Genomic DNA, 19,707 nt, shown 5'->3' with positions numbered 1-19,707 from the left:
GGTTAATTTTCATTTCTAAGGTATAATAAAGCATGACCTAAAATCTAGGTCACTAAAATTGCAAAATACCTAAGTATGGATCTGAGCTGCTCTAGCTGTTTGCTGGGGCTTTTATTTCAAAGGGTGTTGTCCCTCCAAACAAGTATGTGAGACCTGATGAGCTCCATTTCAATGAAGAAGAGGTACCCTTTAAAATGAATGCCCCATCAATCAGATGAGTGGATCATTCTTAATTCAGCAACTCATTACAAATGGAGTGGGTTGTGAATCACCCAGACAGATAACTATCTGGCTTCTACTTACAGGATTTTGTGGATGTGAGCTGTATCCTCATGTTTAGTGGGCGAGTAGGCAGACATTTGAGACCTTTGAAAAGGCAGGGGTGAAGTCTGACATGAAATGTCACATAAATCCACAATTATTTATGACCTAAGAGCCTGGGCCAGATTTTTTTTTTTTTTTTTTTTTTTTGCTTGTCTCCCGGAGATTGCATGCAGTAATATCGTGGTCTGAAATTGGTTTAGCGGGAGGTTTGACTTTGTTGTCTTGGAATGTAAAAGAGTTCCTATGAACTCTGTTGACTAAGTTGGCATGAGAAATGTCTTGTAATTCACTCAGTCCTAAGGAGTGATGTAAGTTGGTGATAAAAATGTAGCTGGTAAATTGGAGAGAAGTAACCTGGGGTATCAGATAGTGGGCAGGTTATAATGTGCCATAAATCCAATGACTATATTTAGACCATGATTTTTTGTATCCAGTAGGTTGATGAAGTGAAGTTCTTACGCTTGTCTGTGAACGGTGTTTTGTAAAATTCCCTTTGAGGATTAAACTGAGAGATTGGAGAGCAAGTGGTTATCTTGTGAAAAGTGTGCACCCAGAGGTAATTGGGTATTTCTATCTTTGATAGTTTTTCAGCGTGCATTCATTCTGGTGTGCAGTTGTTTGGTTTTTTCTACGTATTTTCCATCAGAGCTTTTACTGCACTGGATGAGATGCAATACATTCCTGGATGTACAGAAATGGTGATGGTTCTGTTGTGGGGTGTACTTATTGAGGAAGTGGTGGAGACTCTGGCAGGTTTTACATTTCTTGTCATGTTGTGGTCTATATCCATTTGGTGTGTTTTGGACCATAAGAAGTTTGCTTCTGGGGATGAGGTTGGCGAGGTTCGTGCTTATTTAAAGGCCTGGATGGGTGGCTCTGGGAAGATCTGTCTAAGAATTGGGTCTTCTTCTAGTATGGATTGCAACTGTTTGAGGATTTTCTGTATAGGTCCCAGGGAGGAATGGTATGTAATAACTAATGGTGTGCAATTCATGGGAATTTTCTTATTGTACTGCAGCAATTCTTCACATGGTATTCGGGTGGCTCTTTCAAACATGTGATCTCTCTCTCTGGAGAAGTATCCTTGCTGAGTAAAAGCCCTTTTGAAATTTGTTGAGGTGACGAGCGCAAGTGTTCTCCTCAGTGCAAATTTGGTGGTATTTGTTTGTACCTGAAAGGTTGCAAATAATTTTTCCAACTATTTTAGTTAGTCTAATAAAAGATAGCAGATTTACCCAGAGAACCTTGCCTGCCTATGTCCTTAGACCAACATAACTACAAACAACACCTCTCAATACAAACATTCCACTTGGAGTCCTGCAATGTATCTTCCCAAAGCAGAACCATCAACACTGAGATTTCAATGCAACAATATTACCAGGTCCAACCCAACTTAGAAAAGCTTCAAGCACAAATCATATTGAAAAATTTCTTGACACATGGTAAGTCAAGGGTCCCACTTAGGGTAGCAAGTTATACTAAAACACAAAAAAAAGCCTAACATTCAAAACTATGTTGGCATGCATGTGGGAAAGCTACTAGACACAGCTTTGAAAGAAGGTTGTGAGTGTGTGTCATGCACTGTGGGTGCCATTCTCACCAGTGAGAATATACAAACACCCCTTTTAAGAATTACCATGGCAAGTTGAAGAACACAGGGCTAAGACCATTGAGTGACCCCCCTGCAACTCAGCACTGAATTGCCAGACCTAGGCAGTATCTTGGTTTTTCAACTGGACAAGTAATGATCCAGCCCAATACTGCTGTATGAAAAATAAAAACACAGGCTCAAGTAGAACCCATGCAGGACATATACATTATCAAAACTACACATGCTAGCGCTTCTACATTTAACCTTGACGTTTGGGACATTCAGCATAGTTTCACTTAAGTAAAGTTAAATCTCACATATAAGAGAACATCCTAAATATTCCCAAGTATGTAACAACTCTCAAACATCCTGTTCTAAGAAAGCTATTCTAACAGTATGGGCCTGATTCTTCCATCTTACTTGCAATGAGTAACATTTTATTCTGCAAGTAATGTGACAGAATCTATAGGCTATCTGTAGAACCAGGGTGACAAAATTTGAAGATCTGGAACTCACAGCTGCCAAGTAGTTGGAAGAAGGCCTGAGCTCACCCCAAGATATTGCTTGGTTAAAAATGAAGAAAAGGGATTTGGACTAAAAAACAAAAACAAAACACTGACAAAAAAAATGGCCTCTATCCTAATTGCATGTATTAAAACTATACGTGCACATGCGTGCGGGTTTCACAAGCAGCATTTAAATCAGCCTCATGCTCCTCACAAGACTACCTTTTTCTCTTCCAGTTCTGCTTTCAAAGACCCCAGCTCTTCTTGGCATTTCTCTAGAGGTGAGATTTTTTGCAGCATCTGTTCTACTTGGTTACGGAGAGTGCTGTTCTCTCTGAAACACACAGTTAAGAGAATGAAGAGATAACCAAAAGATAAAAAATCCAAATTTAGTGCAGTACTTCTGCTGACTATGGCAAAAAAGCACTTATTTTGTAGTCTCCCATACAAGATTCAAGATGCTTTAAGCAGTGTGCTTTAAAAGTGTGCGCTGCATAAGTGAACTTGGCCTAAAATGTGTAAAAAAACAAGTATGTTTGTTACACGTGTTAAGCCAAGTCCACTTACGCATAGGGACTGATTTAAAAAAGAGACCTGAGAGGAGTGCCAAATCCCTAGAGGCATATTCTGACTCACAGATTACACAAAGAAGTGTAACTCTGCCTTCTTCACTGATTAAAAATGTGAGTCATCCAAACCCTCATTTTGAACCCATACAACAGGTAAGATCTGCATGCTGTCTAAAGGCCCCTGGGGACTTTTTACATAGCACAAAAGTTCTGTACCAGAACTAAGAAGGTTTCTGCCAGGACACGATAATGGAGAATGCTATAAGTATGCCGCACACCCAAGGACAAAGACTGACATGCTCTAGGACAGAAGCTGGGAAACCTGTAGCCTACGGGCCTAATCCAGCCCATGAAGAAGTTAGATCTAACCTGGGGAAGTATGACAAAGAGGACTACTCATAGCCAGTCACCATACCGGCCCACCCCTCTGTCTAGGGCAGTCTGCCCCGTCTCTCCTGCCACAACTTGCTGTTAAATAAACTTGATGTAATATGCGGAAGGCTGCCCGTTAAATGCCCCAATGCCTAGGGCGTTACACACAGCTCCAACCTTCCCTACACTGTGTCCCATGCCTCACATATGGCATCCATATTGCACAGTGTATCACACCACGACCCATGCTCCAGAGTCTCACACAGGACTCTCACTCCCCCCTGGAACTTGCTGTCACTGTGCCACCACACTGTGCTCTAAGCTACTCACTATCGCTCCCCAGGCTCCAATACTGAGCCAAAGTTCTTAACTTATGACTCACACACAGCCTCACAATGTTTGTGGACTTACTGGAGTCATTCTCTGACCCAAACCTCAGCCTCACCTCATTTGAGGACTTAATGGGATCCAACTCCTCTGTCCCCCTCGCTGGGGCTACTCCTTCACCCTCTCACTGGGGTAACAATTTACTCTCCTTCACTGGGGCTTACACCCTAAACTACTCTAGTGCAGCCCTTCACGTCACCCCTGGCAACCCTACTGTACACTTACTGCATAGCCCTTCAGGCCTCCCCTGAGGCCCTACTCTACGTGGCCCATTCTCTTGCTATGCCCCCTCACTGGGGCCAACACCCAGGCCCCATGCTGGGACCATGGGTCTTGCACCCCACGGGAATCAGGCTCTCCCCAGGCATGCCTGGCCCCACTACCTTTTACCTCCACGGGCTCAGGTGTCCGAAGATGTGCCTGGCCTCACTGCCTGCTCTACTACCCACTAAGTTGTGGGGGCTGGAGTTATAAGACGCCTCTACCTGTCTTTCTCTGGGGAGGCAACTGGCCTGGCATTTCTGGGGAACTCCTCTACCACAGGCACTCCCGCCAGGCCATCCTTCCCCAGAAGCATGCAGTTCTCAGTCATACCCAGGACCAGGAGCCTCCTACCATCCCCATAGCTCCTGCCCTTACCTCCAAGGATGTTCCATGAGCAGAAGCTCAGCTGGGTGTTGTTCTTCTGGCTGCCAGCAGCAGACTGCTGCCTCAGCCCTGAGGGCCTGGATTAAAACAGGAGGTTGCTCAGCCTCCTCCTCCAATCCCAGGGCCCTCCTGCAGTAATGTGACCTCCTTATTCCCCTGGCACACACCTGCTGGCTGACCCGCTGCCTGCTCTGGCTCTTAAAGTGGCAGGCACCACCCAGCTAGCATACAGCTGCATTGATCTGCCTATCCCCCGAATAGTCCGCCCTTACCAGTGCTATCCTTGCTGCAGAAGGGCCAGTTATCTGTAGCCAGGGAAAGCAAAGTAGCTTGGGCTCTCCAGGGGATGGTGATTTTCAAGCCACAGCAGGGTTCTGGGTTACAAGCTCTAGCCTGAGACAGAAAAAGGTTGCTGCCCCCTGCTTTAGGGCACATGCCAAGGGGTAGGACCAGAGCAAAAAAGACTATGGGTCACTAGGAAGCTACATGACACTGCCATTGCTATGATGTGTCCCCACAGGGAATTTAGCACAGCAGCACTGCCAGCCATACAACTATTTGTGTCAAACATCCCTCTTCCTTCACTAGAATAATTCCCAGTCTAAGCCGAGATTCAAACAGTCTGCCTTAAACTTGAATTTTGTTCTTACCTTTCAGCAAACTGAAGCTGTGGTGTCTTGTTAAGGAAGAAATTGTAGTTACAGTTTCCTCTGATAATTTCATAAGTGTTAAGAATGGAAAGAAAAAGCTATGCAAAATCCAATCAGCAGCTTGGATGACAAAATCAAATTATTGCCTCCTTCCACAATGATCCTTTGCAGGAGTAAAAACAATGTCTAGCAGTACAGCAGAAGGGTTGTAAGTGCATGAATAGAGTGAATAAACTGAAAAAACACAACATGAAAATACTGCCATGCATCTTTTACAACCACTGTAAAATTCCCCTAGACCACACCCTGATCCAATAATTCTTCCCTCTGGCTTTACTATAAAAAAAATGCATTCAGGTTACAGTGGGAATAAGTATCCAATTCTGAACACCTGTCCCAACCCTCCCGGAATCTATACATTACGTTCAATATTTCGGGCCAAATTAGCTTCTAATCTTAATTTTTAACTTCGGAAATACCTAAAGCCCCATTCATGAAATGAAACACTCCCAATATCACAAAATATTCAAATGAAAAAGGATATCATCACACTTCTGTTGATAGTCCGTCAGCAGGCGGCTGTAAGAAAGCAGAGAATACAAACTGCTGACATGGGTGATATTTCTATTCATTTTTCTGTCTAACCTGGACAATCAAAGTTTAAGTTTCCATATCACTGTAACACACACAGTTTTAGAGTTACTTGATTTACAAGTTGAAAATATAAACAATATCTCTGTTACATTAAACAATGATGCAAACTCAAGTTTTAATATTTGACTTTTGAAGAAACCCAGTTAATCTGAAACATACTTGAAAGCTGTGCAATCAGTAAATTTCATTTTAAATAAGTTATCAGCTTTGTATTACACAGAAGCATTTACTGCTGTTATTAAATTGTCTCCAGGCTCTTCTAATGAAACACACTCATTCCTGCACACCATATTTAAATGAAAAAGGTAACTAGTAAAATGGATCAGTATCTGGAAGAAACAGGCTTACACTTCAAATCATAACTCTCAGACTCTACTTCCAAAGACGTTTTCTGTTATCATTTAACAGCAAAGCTAACATTTTCTTTGCTTCCTATATGTTCCTTTTTACCCACTCCTGCACACATTAGAAACATTTTTGCAATATTTATCACAAGGTTGAAAGCTAAACAAATAAGAAGGGCTGAAATGATATGAACACATAGCATGATGTCTCTCTACATATCATGAACATTCCATTTCTGTGCTCACAACTATCTTCACAGTCTCATCTTGAGCTTCTCCCTGAGGAAGTAACAATTCCTTGAAAACCAACATCCACAAGGACAATAAAGAATTTATATCAAAACAGCTTTGTTGTGCTATCTCCCCTAAACAAAACTACTAAACTTAAGAATGGTAAAGACGTATTTGCACAAAAAGAGCATTTGTACTTACTCTGTGTCAAATATTTTTTGCTTCAGTGCAATTAATGCAGCTACATACTCATTTAAATTCTGTAAAGAAGAAAGAAAAGTAAGTAGTAGAGCAGCTCCACTCCCAAAAGAATTCATATACAACATACAGACCCCCGATTTATGTGATTCCAACTTACACGTGTCTCGTGTTTATGCAATTTTTTTATTAGGGTCTGGACTGGAAAATGCTCCTCAAGATGCACGTCATTCGTGTATATATACACGAATGCTTGCGAGACTCGCATATATATGCAAACACCTCACAAGATCTGCAGGCGGAATCAAGCGGAGCTGTGCCACCACTGTGGTACAGGCATCTCAAGATGCACAGATGAGACACTAGACATGCCTCCTAAAGGCGATTCCCCTGAGAAAAGGGGGAAAAAAGCTATGACTAAGGTACATCTGTAGTATGCAACCCCTCACTATTCTATTATTTCCTATGGGGAAAGTTGCCCCAACTTGCGAATTCAACTTACACGAAATTCCCTCGGAACGCAATACTCAAGTAAATCGGGGGTCTACTGTATGTGCACAAATCAAGGATGTTTATTAACTAGTAATACTCATGTTGATTAATCTAACACACAGGTGGCTAAAACTCTGGCCTGTGAGGCTCCCCACAGGTCTGGAAATTTGGCAGCAGGAGAGCAGTGGCATCACTGCCCTACTGCCAAGTCTCTGGACCCATGGGGAGCCCTTGGCCGCACACACTGGATCCCAGTGGGTAGGACTTGGCAGGGATAGTGCCAGGCCCCAATCCCAGTGTAGGAGGGTTGGGAGAGGGTGGTGTCGAAGCTCTGGGACCGAATGCTGGGACAAAAGGAGTGGGATGGGGTGGCGCTGGGCCCCAAACCTAATCTGGCCATCAGATGGGTCCTGTGCCACTCATGTGGACCGCAGAGCGAAAAGGGTAAGTACCACTGATCTAACACCTTTTTTTCCCCCTTCATCTTTATCTTCATCAAGGCCAAACCAGTACCAAATTCAACTGAGCAATGCCCAGTAGGCAAGTTCCAAAATTCAACTGAGTCTGTGTAGCTCTACTGTTGGGCAAGCATCCTCCCTCCCAGAACCGTGAGTCTGGGGCTTCAGACGTGACCCAAATCCAGGCAAGCATCCAATGTGCAAGGGCCAGGCCCAGAGGCCTTGGGGTTCAGAAGCCCCCTTCCCTTTCTGGTGTGATCTTAGCCAAAAAGCCACGCATCTAGCCCTCTGGGCCACAAAGTTGAGCACCACTAATCTAACACCTTTCTGCATCTCTCCTGCTCTGTGCAGGAATTATCCAAGGAACTGAGAAATCTTTATCCAGCCTACAGGTGTTATGTGAATCTGACAAAGGATCAGATAACATTTAAAGTCGTATTTCTGCAGCATTATTAACATTTGTTACAATATTGTTTTGTTGGGTTTTTTTTTACTTGATATTTATTCAGTCTTTTCTGAAATAAGCAAAATTCGAAGAAGCGCAAAAGCAATCCATTACAGCAACAGGGGGAAAAAAATCCTATCTAGAAATAAGATTCACTATGAAAAACATGCAACATTCAACAGAACCATCTGGTACATTAACAACTTTTGAAAAATCAAACAGCTCAAACCATAGGCTTATTTTAAAAACAATATAAAAAAGGAAACCTTAGATTTTAAAGAAAAACTAGCCAATTGTCCGTCAAAAATGACAGGGGGGTAGGTGGGGCGTGGCCGTGGACAGAAGCCTGCGTCCAGCCCCACTTCCCGCCTCCTCCCTCCCCCATCTTCAGGACCTGGCCCACTTCCCCTCTTCCCCCCACCATTTTGGGGCTGGGCTGCCCACCCCCCCAACCGTTCCATCACCACTGTGTTCAATACCAGGGGGGCGTGACCAGCAGCACTGGCCTTGCCCCGCCTCTGTTTTCACAGCCTGCAGGGAGCAGGGGGGCCAGGGTAAGCACCATTGGCCCATTTGCTCCACGGCCTGCCAGGATGGTGGGGTCGGAACAGAGGCCCAGGGCCAGGCTCACTTCCCTCCCCCGCCACCCAGGAAGCCAGCAGGGACAGAGCCCAGCGTCCCTGGGCCTTGCATCACTGCTCACTTTGTCTGGCCCCGTCCCCCACAATTCGGGCCTGACCCTGTTCTCCTTCCCCCTCCGCCAGTCGCTTCGGGCCTGACCCCACTTCCCCCAGCAGTTTGGGTTCAAGGCCACTCCCCACCTCACTGCGATGGCTCCGACCTCGTTCCCCACCCCCCCACCCCCCTTGCCAAAGCCTCCTACATGGAGCGGGGGGGGGGGGGGGGGGGGGGGGGGGGGGGGGGGGGGGGCTGCTCCCCTGTGCCCCTACTCTGGCACCGGACCAGGTCTGCCTGCCCCCCCCGGCTGCTGTTGCAGGGCCTGGCACACCCCCCCACACCCATACCATCCATTGTGGGGCCAGCACCAGGCTCGACTTGTTTCAGGGCTGGGCCTAGCATGCCCCCCCCCCCCCCCCCCCCCCCGGCCTTTCAAGGCCGGACCCGCTCCGTCCCCTGTCAGCCCTGGTCTGCTACCCTCCTTCCCCGCAGCTGCCACCACATTGGCCTGGGCCCGCTGCTACCCCCCACATCAGGAGGGAATAACATGGGAGAAAAAGTGGGCGAGCCTGCAGCACTGATCTCACCTCCCCCCATGGTGTCCCAACCCCACTCCCCCCTCCATGCCACTGCTGCCACCTCCAAAGAGCAAGGGGGGGTGGGGGGGCAAGACCAGCTCTGCTCACCTAGCCCCCTATTCTGTTCCATCAGCTCCATTGCCACTAGCTCCAGGGAGCAGCGCAGTGGAGGGGGGGTGTGGGCCAGCTGTGCCAGCTTCCCCACCACCATGCCATGCTACTACCTCCTGTCCAAACGCTGTATTCACACTCTGATTGGTTGTTTCCATCCGCCAATCAGAGTGTGAATAAAGCATTATGGACAGACAAACCGACAGACTACAGCTTTTATAACAGATTCAGTCTAAACCTAGAGCCAGATCCTGCCGCCACGACTGAAAGCAATGAAAACTGCCAATAATTCAATGGATAGAGAATCTGGCCTTTGGCTTGTTTCAAGAGGCATTTTAACTACACATGTATATATAATGTATGTGTGTACACACACACACACACACACACGTGCACACATATGTCTATATGTATACACACACGGAACCTTCCTGCACCCAATGAGCGCTTGAAAGGGGACCCCGCCCCCCGCACACACATTTGGGATCTTCCCGCGCCCAATGAGCGCCCCCGCACCGCAAGGAGAGTCCTCGCCCCTGTCCCCCTCCCTCATCAGGGCGCTACCACTACTGGCTGGGGGGGAAGCGGAACGGTACCTGCTGGAGGGCGCCGCAGTTGGCACAACCCGTGACGGCCTCGGCCGCGGTCCCCGCCGCCGCCGCCGGCGTCTCCCCGGGCATCATGATCCCCGCGGCGCCGCGCCCGGCAGCCGCCTCGCCCCCCGCAACCGCCGCCGCCGCCTCCCGTAACCGCCGCCGCGCACGTCCATCCGCCCGGAGCCCGCGGAGCCGTAGCGGGGCCCGACAGGCGCAGGCAGAGTGCGTGTCCGCGCGCCGCCAGGGCAGGAAGGACCCCGCCCCTCCCGTTGGGGCGCCCACGGTGCTGCCTGACGGGCTGAAAGACACATGGGGCTCTCTGAGGTGCAACCTGCCTCGCTGATACTGCCGCTGGCTCTAGAAACCTCCCCGTGGGCATTCACACTAAGCGTCTGACGGGGCCATTGCTGCTGTCGCCTCAAGCATGCATTTTTAGAAACAGGCTCATAGCTGTCAGTCCCACCAGGGTCCTGAGGGAGGGCCAGGTTGCAAATAGGGGTGGAGCCTGCATCCCAGCCACTGCGGGAAAGGGGCGGGGCTACTGTTCCCGCCTCGCACGTGGCAAGGGGTTGGGCTGAGCCGCCAAGACTACAACTCCCGGCATGCAGCGCGGCGCCTGGTGCACGCTGGGAGCTGTAGTCTCCGTGGGCAGGAGCACTCCCACAGCGCCACCTGCAGGCGCCTGTCGGGGTTGCGCTGTCTCCTGCCACTTGCTCTGGCCCCTGCTCCCAGGACCATCCCTGCCCATGGGATGTTCTCAGTGGTGGCAGGTGAGAGAACAAGGAGCGATGGTCTCAAGTTGCAGCAAGGGCAGTTTAGGTTGGATATTAGGGAAAAAACGTTCTCACTAGGAGGGTGGTGAAGCACTGGAACAGGTTACCCAGAGAAGTTGTGAGTCTCTAACCTGTTCCAGTGCTTCACCACGCTCCTAGTGAGAATGTTTTTCCCTAAATCCAATGTCTATGTTTAGTCCCTGATCTCTAGTATCCAGCAGATTGATGAAATGGAGCTCATAGGCTCGTCTCTGGGATGTGTTGTGTAAGTTTCCCTTGAGGATCAGGACTGAGAGATTGGAGAGAGAGTGGCCCTCCTGTGAGAAATGTGCCCCCACCGGTAATTGGGTGTTTCTGTCTTTGATGGATTTCCACTGTGCATTCATTCTGGTGCGCAGTTGTTGTCTGGTCTCTCCTACATATCTTCCATCAGGGCATTTGGTGCATTGGATGAGGTATACTACATTCTTGGAGGTGCAGAAAACCAGGGTTCAAGTCTCTCCTCAGCTGGGGGGTGGGGGTTCAAAGCCACATCTGCCTCCCAGGAGAGTGCCAGTAGTTGTACTCTTTGTTGCATTGTGCCCAGCTTCAGCATTGAGTCCCACAGTCTGGTGCTGAGGGCACTCTCCTAGGAGGCAGATGTGGCTTTGAACCCCCACCCCCCAGCTGAGGAGAGACTTGAACCCTGGTTTTCTGTGTCTTGGATGAGTGGTCTGTCTGACCACTTTGTGGTCTTATATAAAGACCTGTCTCTGCATTTAAAAAAAGCCAATGCTGCTCAAATCTGTCAAAAAATACCTGCCAGGCTCTACCCTTAGAAGTAGATACCTCTTGGGAGCTGGGCTCTAGGTCCCAAAGGGCAGAGATGTTCCCCAACAATCCCGACACTGGCAGGACTGCCAACACACCTGCACTTAGGGTTCCTTACAGGCGATCTGCAGGCAGATCCCCACTCAGCAAGTAGGATTTTTGGATCATGTTTCTGAGGCAACTAGTTCACCCTCTGCACTGTGTATAGAGTCTAACACTGGGAGCCAGACATCTGAAAGTTGAATATTGTGGCATAGCTAGCTTTGTAGGCCGAGTCATTTGGATATAGCTTGCAGTTAGCCTTGCTGCTTAAAGCCATTTGTTCAGTATATTTTCATTACCGTCTTCCTATTTATTTTTATTTATTTATTTATTTAAATTTTCCGTATTCCAAGCCAAATTTGCCAAATCAAATTCCAAATCCACGAGTCAGTCCAGAACCATAAGTGGCCCTACTACTGGCAAACATCCTCCACCCCCCCATCTGGGACTTCAGATGTTTCTAAAACCTTTGGTGAGCATCCTACTTGCAGGCCTAAGCCTGGAGGCTTGGGGTTTGGATGCCCCCGAGTTTTCCTTGCCCGCAGCTGTAAGGCCCCAGGGGCAAGCCAGAGAGCAGTTTCCTATTTCCATAAAGTGGGCTTAAAGCCAAGACATTCCCACTTCAGCAGCTAAGTGGGAGGTTTTCTATACATTACCTTGGCAGGTACTATCCCCGTGCCAGGAGAGCAGTCTTCCCCAGTGTGGCTAAGAAGACTGCCCCCGTGGTCACGGTGTTTCCCTTGCTAGATAAGCATAGACTATGCTTGATCTGAGTCTTCAAGAGGCCAGCCTTCAAGAGGACTATGCTTGATCTGAGCCCACAGAGAATACAATGCTGAAGCTCAGTACTTTCATTCACAATTGCTTGTGGCCTTTTGAAGACTTTTCATCCCTTTTGTGGTGACACAATGAAGCTCAGTACCTCTGATAACTGTCTGCTTTCCAGTTAGAGAATCCTGATCTATCTGCTTGGTTGATTAGTGTAATCCATAAAAGTGTACAACAGTAGAAACTTGTAGCAACAGATTCTATTCCACCTGTTAAGGTACATAAGTCAGCTTAGATGCCTAACTGCACTTCTCCCTCTCTCTCTTCCCCACTTAATTTCCTGAAGAAGAGTTAATGCAAAAGGTGAGTGGGTCCTTGCTGCCTTTTGTGATTCAATCTTAAGAAGATAGTGTGTTACAAAAGTACGTGCATTCATGAATTTTCAGGAACTGGAATAGGATGGAATAGAATCGCACTTAGGTGCCTGTGGGCATGTCTACACAAGATGCTTTACCGTGCAGTAGAGCGAATTACTGCATAGTAAGCATTCATGTGTACACGTGTAGACACTTGCTGCACAGTAATTGGCTCTAATCATGAATAAATTTTCTACCTGCAAATGCAAGTAGGAAATTTACTCGAGATTACTTACTGCACAGTAGTACACATGTAGATTCTGCCTGACAGAGCAAATGTGAGGGATAAGGATCTCCCAGCACTGTCCCAGTGATTCTGGGACTTGGGCTGGGAAATAAGGATCTCCCAGTGCCAGCCCCATGACCATAGAGCTGGCACTGGGAGATAAGGCTTTCCCAGCCTGGGCCCTGCAATTGCAGAGTGGGGTCTGGGACCTCCCTGCTGCTGGGGCAGGGGGACATTGTCCCTGCCTGGGCTGTGGTAGCAGAGCCCACTGTGGCAGCAGGCAGTCCCCAGAGCCCGGGAGCAATGTCCCAGCCCCTGCCAGGAGACAGCTGTCCCCTGGGCTAGCACCCACAGCTCCCCCTACCCTGGGCTCCTCTGAGGCCTCCACCCAGATGGAGCCCATGGTGGGGTCGGCAGCCCCCTGCCCCCCGTCTGTGGGGGCTGCCTGGTGGGGACCCGGAGGCTGTGGGTGGGGGAGGGTTCTGGAGGCTCCCTTGCCTATCCCTCTTGTGCCTGAATTTGGGCCGTGGAAGAGCAGGTGAGGGAACTCCAGGCTGCGGTGAGCAGGCTATGGGGGATCAGGGCTGCGGAGGACAAAACTGACATGAATTTCCATTCTCTGCAGGATCAGTTTTCCAGCAGACAGACCTCCCAGGAGAGATGCACAGCAGAAGAATGGCAGAAGGTGGCCACTAGAACAAAAGCTGCTCAGGCTAGCGTGGTGGTGGCTCCCCAAGTACAACTGGGGAACAGATTCGAAGCCTTGGCAGCCTTAGAAGAGAAAGTTGAAGTGGATGCCTCCAGGGGGGCTAGTGCCACTCTATGCACAGCACGGTCTGAGCAAGGACGGAACACCACGAGGAAGAAACACCGAGTCCTCATCATTGGAAACTCCATCCTGAGGGGAACGGAGGGTCCCATCTGCTGACCCGACCCTATGGCACGTGATGTCTGCTGCCTGCCTGGGGCTCGGATTCAGGATGTTACAGACATGATCCCAGACCTCGTTCGACCCTCAGACCAGTATCCCATGGTCCTAATCCGCGTGGGAACAGATGATGTGGCTGGGAGCAGTCCAGACCACATCATGAAGGACTACAAGGCCCTGGGGGCCAAGCTTAAAGAGACCGGGGCGCAGGTGGTATTCTCCTCAATTCTCCCAGTAAGTAGATGTGGATGGCGCCATGAGGCCTGCATCAGAGTGGTCAACCAGCAGCTTCAGAGTTGGTGCTACCAGGCAGGCCTCGGGTTCCTTAACAATGACCCGCATTTTCGCACAGGGGGCATGCTCGGGTCAGATGGGCTTCACCTGTCCCCTAAAGGCAAGTGTGTCTTCTCTTCCAGGTTGGCAGATTTCATACGGAGTGCTTTAAATTAGCTTCATTGGGGGATGGGGCCACAGGGGGACACGAGGACACCTCCTAGTCAAGACAGGTGATGAGCACAAGAAGTACTCAGCTACATGACAGGTGTCTGCATAGTCCTAGGATCAAGGGGGTGGTGCATGCACCCATAGGAGGCCTTAAATGCCTCTACACTAATGCTTGTAATATGGGGAACAAGCAGGAGGAACTTGTCCTCCTGCTAGCTAACACAAACCCGGACATAGTGGGGCTCACTGAAACCTGGTGGGATTCAACCCATGATTGGGTGGTAAACATCCAGGGCTACAGACTGTACAAGTGGGATAGAACAGGGAGGAAAAGTGGGAGTGTGGCGCTCTATGTCAAAGAGCAATACACGTCCTCAACAAACAACACTGGGTCAGAGGAGGGGCAGACTGAGGTGCTCTGGGTTAGAATACAAGGGGGTCGTGGGGAAAGGGACTTAACGGTGGGGGTCTACTACAGACCACCCAACCAGGGGGAAGAGGTAGACCAGGAATTCTCAGATCAGCTCGCGGGGGCAGTTAAGTCAAGGGACGTGGTCATCATGGGTGACCTAAACTACCCAGACATCTGCTGGGAGGAGCAGTCAGCCAGGTCTGACTGCTCACATAGGTTCCTTGCCGAGATACAGGACCTCCACCTAACCCAGGAGGTGCATACTCCCACCAGGGGAAATGCCTTGCTGGATCTGGTCCTGGCCACAGGTGACGACCTGGTGAGTGGACTGCGCATTCTCATCCACCTGGGTGATAGCGATCATTGCCTACTGGAATTCACCATCCAGCGCAGGGTGTCAAAGGCCTGCAGCAAGGCAATAGCCCTTGACATCAGGAGGGGCGATCTCAATGAGTTAAGAAGATTAGTCAAGGAGGTACTGAGGTCCCAGAGGGGAGGGGAGTTGGGAGTCCAAGACAAGTGGTCTTTTCTTAAGGAGCTAATCCTCCGAGCCCAAAGGGTGACACTCCCAACATGAATCAAAGTGGGCAAGAGTGCTCAAAAGCCCCCATGGCTCACCAAATGCATTTAGGAACGTCTGAAAGCTAAAAAGGAGGCATACACTTGGTGGAAGGGAGGGACCATCACCAAGGAGGATTATACCTCCGTTGCTTAAGACTGTAGGGGGGGCTGTTAGAAAGGCTAAGTTGGAAACAGAACTAGGACTAGCAACCAGAATCAAAGATAATAAGAAATCCTTTTTTAAATCTATAGGGAGTAAAAAGAAGGCACTGGGTAACATGGGGCCCCTGCAGGACACCCTTGGCAATTTGGTGGTTCCACCAGACAATAAAGCTGACCTCTTTAACAAATTCTTTGCCTCCATGTTTCTGAGCAGGGACCAAGACATCCCCCCCACTGGGATTCCAGACGGACTCAGGAGAGCCACAGCCAGACCTAGGGTCAGAGAGGACTTAGTTAGGGAACTTCTGGAGGGGCTGGATTTGTTTAAATCAGCAGGTCCAGATGATCTCCACCCCAGGGTACTAAGGGAATTGGCAGGGGTCATTGCGGGACCCCTGGCATGGCTCTACAAGCACTCGTGGTACTCTGGCCAGGTGCCAGAGGACTGGAAAAGGGCCAATGTGGTCCCCATTTTCAAAAAGGGGAGGAAGGAGGACCCAGATAACTATAGGCCCATTAGTCTTACCTCAGTCCTGGGGAAGCTGTTTGAGAAAATTATCCAGGAGCACATCTGCAAGGGACCAGCAGGGGAGATCATGCTTAGGGGCAACCAACATGGGTTCATTAGGGGCAGGTCCTGTCAGACCAACCTGGTTGCCTTTTATGACCAGGTCACAAAATCTTTAGATGCAGATGTTGCGGTGGACGTAGTCTTTCTGGACTTTAGGAAGGCCTTTGACACTGTCTCTCACCCCATTCTCATTAAAAAATTAGGCGACTATGGCTTTGATGTCTACACAGTCAGGTGGGTCGTAAAATGGCTAGAGGGCCGCACCCAGAGAGTGGTGGTGAATGGGTCGTTTTCGACCTGGAGGGATGTGAGCAGTGGGGTCCCCCAGGGCTTGGTCCTCGGGCCCGCACTGTTCAACATCTTGATCAGCGACTTTGACGAGGGGGTGAAAAGCACCTTGTTCAAATTTGCGGATGACACTAAGATGTGGGGAGAGGTGGACGCACTAGAAGGGTGGGACAGCCTACAACTAGATCCGGACAGGTTACGGGGTGGGCGGATGAGAATAGGATGGGATTCAATACTGACAAGTGCAAGGTACTGCACCTGGGGTGGATGAACCAGCAGCATACCTACAGGCTGGGGAACTCCCTTCTCATCAGCACAGAGGCAGAAAAGGATTTTGGAGTCATTATTGATTCCAAGATGAACGTGGGCCGACAATGTGGGGAGGCAGTCAGTAAGGCCAACCACACCCTGTCATGCATCCACAGATGCATTGTTGAACAGTTACAAATGTCCAACTCGGGATCCTTAAAATTCTAGTTTATTAGGCGGATTGAAACACTGTAATCATAAACCTTGGGGCTGGTCCACACACACACATGCACACATGCACACACATACACACACACAGTAGCAGGCTACAGAGTCAGGTATACCTATCCTACAAGCGCTGGAGTCTGTCATTGAGGCTTCTTTCAGTGTGGTGTTATCTTCCAGAAGGGGGTCACTGGCTGGTCCTTCTGGCTGGACGGGTCTGGTTGAGTTGGAGATCAAGAGGGCGCCACTGAGGGTCACTTTTCACTGCCTTTTATCTGTCCTTGGCAGACTTTGGTGACTCCCCAGCTTTCTGGTTCCCCAATCCAGGGGTCATTGACCCTCGTGGGACTTCCCCCCCCTCGGTGGTTACTGGACGGCATCTGTCAGCCCCAGGGGTCGTCCGCATGTACGTGCAGGTTTGGGAGTCCGTTGATGAATTTAGAATAGGGCTCTGGGAGTGGTCGATCTGGAGATATTCAGCCCAAAAGTTGGTCTCTGGTGTTGATTAAGTCAGGCCAGGGCTTCTAGCCCTTGATCAGTGAGGTATAGAGATTTCCCGGTTGTTACACTGTCTTCTATTGAGTTCAGCTTCCAGGTGATAATTGCTGCCTGCTTCCATGTTACACATTCAATCACTGATTCACTCACTCTTTCAGAGGCCAGCCTGATACAGGGAAGGGCAGTTTGATTCCTGCCTTTGTTAACAATGTTACAATGAATAACTTACTAAAACACATTTAGTTGAAAGTTGAAACGTGAGGAGTATAAAATATAAGCTACAAATGCCATGGCACACAAATAGATAAAAATACCAAACTACAAGGGGAGATATAAAATGCACACATACACATTTTAAAATACAATTCCTTATCTTAAAGTGAAAGAGATAGGAAGGAAGAAAAGGTAGAAAAAGAGAAACATATCCAAAGAGGGGAGAGCAAATGCAGGCAAGAGGAAAAGGGGGCTTTCTGCTACATTAGAGGAAAAGGGGGCTTTCTGCTACACATATTGCCGGGAAAAAGGACATTGGAAAAAAGATTGTCCTAAGCTATGGGATAAAAAGAGGGAAACCCAACGAGGGGACTGGCAGATGCTAGCGGAATCCTCGGGAGAAGATTCTAGCTGAAGGGTCCAGGGATTCAAGGCCACCGCCCTACGGGCAAACGCCCGGAAGGATCCCATGGTACAGATTAGGGTAGGTGGCAGAGATTATGAGGCCCTAGTGGATACTGGGGCCACCTTTTCAATGATTCCTGTGAAACCCCCTTTAGCTAAAGGAAGCGGAAAGTATGTAACGGTAGAAGGGATAGAGGGAAGACGGATCAGATTGCCTGTATATAAGCCCCTCCTCACGAAGATTGGGAATAATAAGCTGAAGCATGCATTTGTAGTATCACCTGCCTGCCCAGTAGCACTATTGGGACGGGATTTGCTAACAAAACTGCAAGCGGAAATCTTCTTCCGTGAAGATCAAATCGTAGTGCAATTACCGGTAAAACAAGGCTCAAACTACCAGATGGCTTTACGGACAGTTGAGACAAGATCAGAACCCAAAGGGATTGAGATTTTAGAAAATGTGGATCCCTGTGTATGGGCAGACGGAACTCCTGCCTGAGCAAAATACGTACACCCTGTAAAAATTCCCCTGAGGGAAGGAGAAGGTCCTGTGTGTGTCAAACAATATCCTCTGAAGAAAGCCACTTGAATAGGTTTGAAGCCACTAATTGAAAAATTTAAGAGGTATGGGTGGTTAATAGAGGGATCATCCCCCTTTAACACCCCAATCTTGGGTGTACCCAAAGCAGATGGAATCTCTTTTAGGCTGGTACAAGACTTAAGGGCCATAAACAAAAAGATTTTAGTGGACCACCATACAGTCCCAAATCCCCACACCATCTTAACCCAGGTTCCAGCGGATGCTGAGGTATTCTCTGTGCTAGATTTAAAAGATGCTTTCTTCTCTATTCCACTACATGAAGATAGTCAGAAATTGTTTGCCTTTGAATGGGAAGATCCAGATACATACTATAAGACCCAATTGTTGTGGACGGTATTACCTCAGGGATTTGCTTCATCTCCTCATATTTTCGGAACAGCTTTGCAAAAAGATTTGGAGCACTGGAAAGAGAGACACCACGAGGTGGCACTGTTGCAATATGTTGATGATTTATTAATAGCAAGTCCCGACTTACAGACGGGGAAAAAGGCGACAGAATCCTTACTGAATACCCTGGGACAGAGAGGGTATAAGATGTCTTGAGAAAAAGCTCAAATTTGCCAACCAAAGGTTACCTTTTTGGGATATGAGATTAAGAAGGGGATTCGGGCTCTGAGCAAGGATCGAATTCAAGAAATTCAGGATATGCCTGCTCCCAGGAACCCTAAAGAGCTGCGAGCTTTCTTGGGTTTAACTGGGTTTTGTAGACTGTGGATTCCTGATTATGGGGGAAAAGCCAAACCCCTATATGAGTCCCTCACGAAGGAGGGTCTCACAAATTGGAAATGGACTAAGGAAAAACAACATGCATTTGAATTACTGAAAGCTGCCCTCTTGCGACCCCCAGCATTAATGATCCCAAATGGGCACAAGCCCTCTAGACTATATGTGCATGAAAACAAAGGGGTAGCTTCAGGAGTTTTAACTCAGCCAGTTGGTCCAACTTGGAAACCAGTGGGATACTACTCCAAGGTCTTAGACCCGGTGGCAAAGGGGTGGCCTGCATGTTTGAGGGCTGTCGCCGCCACTGCTACCCTCATGGAAGAGGCCCAAAAGATTGTTATGGGAGCTGACATGGAGATACACACTCCACATGGGGTTCCCCAGATTCTCGGAGGAGAAGGAGGGAAATTTTTGAACCCCTCCAGACAATCGAGATATGAAATCTTTCTTTTATCTAATCCAGGTCTTACCTTCAAGCACACCACTGCCTTAAATCCAGCGACTCTACTGCCGGAGCCGGGGCCTCCGGGTCATGACTGTTTAGAAGTATTGACACAGAC

The 19,707-nt window shown here is 48.6% G+C and overlaps 1 protein-coding gene across 4 annotated transcripts in view; it reads right to left on the bottom strand.

Annotated features, from left to right (window-relative positions):
- Positions 1-10,003, bottom strand: part of ICE1 (interactor of little elongation complex ELL subunit 1) — a 56,374-nt gene extending 46,371 nt beyond the window's left edge. For 3 of the 4 annotated variants that reach the window (XM_006261043.4, XM_014595182.3, XM_019491099.2), the window contains exons 1-5: positions 9,833-9,994; positions 6,478-6,536; positions 5,592-5,626; positions 5,048-5,066; positions 2,644-2,755 (exon numbers count right to left, since the gene is read on the bottom strand). In XM_006261043.4, coding sequence (XP_006261105.2) covers positions 2,644-2,755; positions 5,048-5,066; positions 5,592-5,626; positions 6,478-6,536; positions 9,833-9,919 — 312 coding nt within the window. In that variant the 5' untranslated portion in view covers positions 9,920-9,994. Of the gene's footprint in view, positions 1-2,643; positions 2,756-5,047; positions 5,067-5,591; positions 5,627-6,477; positions 6,537-9,832 lie in introns of all 4 variants that reach the window. The other variant, XM_019491100.2, reaches the window with a different exon arrangement.
- Between the last annotated feature and the right edge of the window lie 9,704 nt (positions 10,004-19,707).

This window comes from Alligator mississippiensis, chromosome 3 (assembly GCF_030867095.1).
Source record: "Alligator mississippiensis isolate rAllMis1 chromosome 3, rAllMis1, whole genome shotgun sequence".
NCBI lineage: Eukaryota > Metazoa > Chordata > Crocodylia > Alligatoridae > Alligator > Alligator mississippiensis.
The sequence above is the reverse complement of the archived record's forward strand: the minus strand, read 5'-3'. Positions and strand labels throughout refer to the sequence as shown.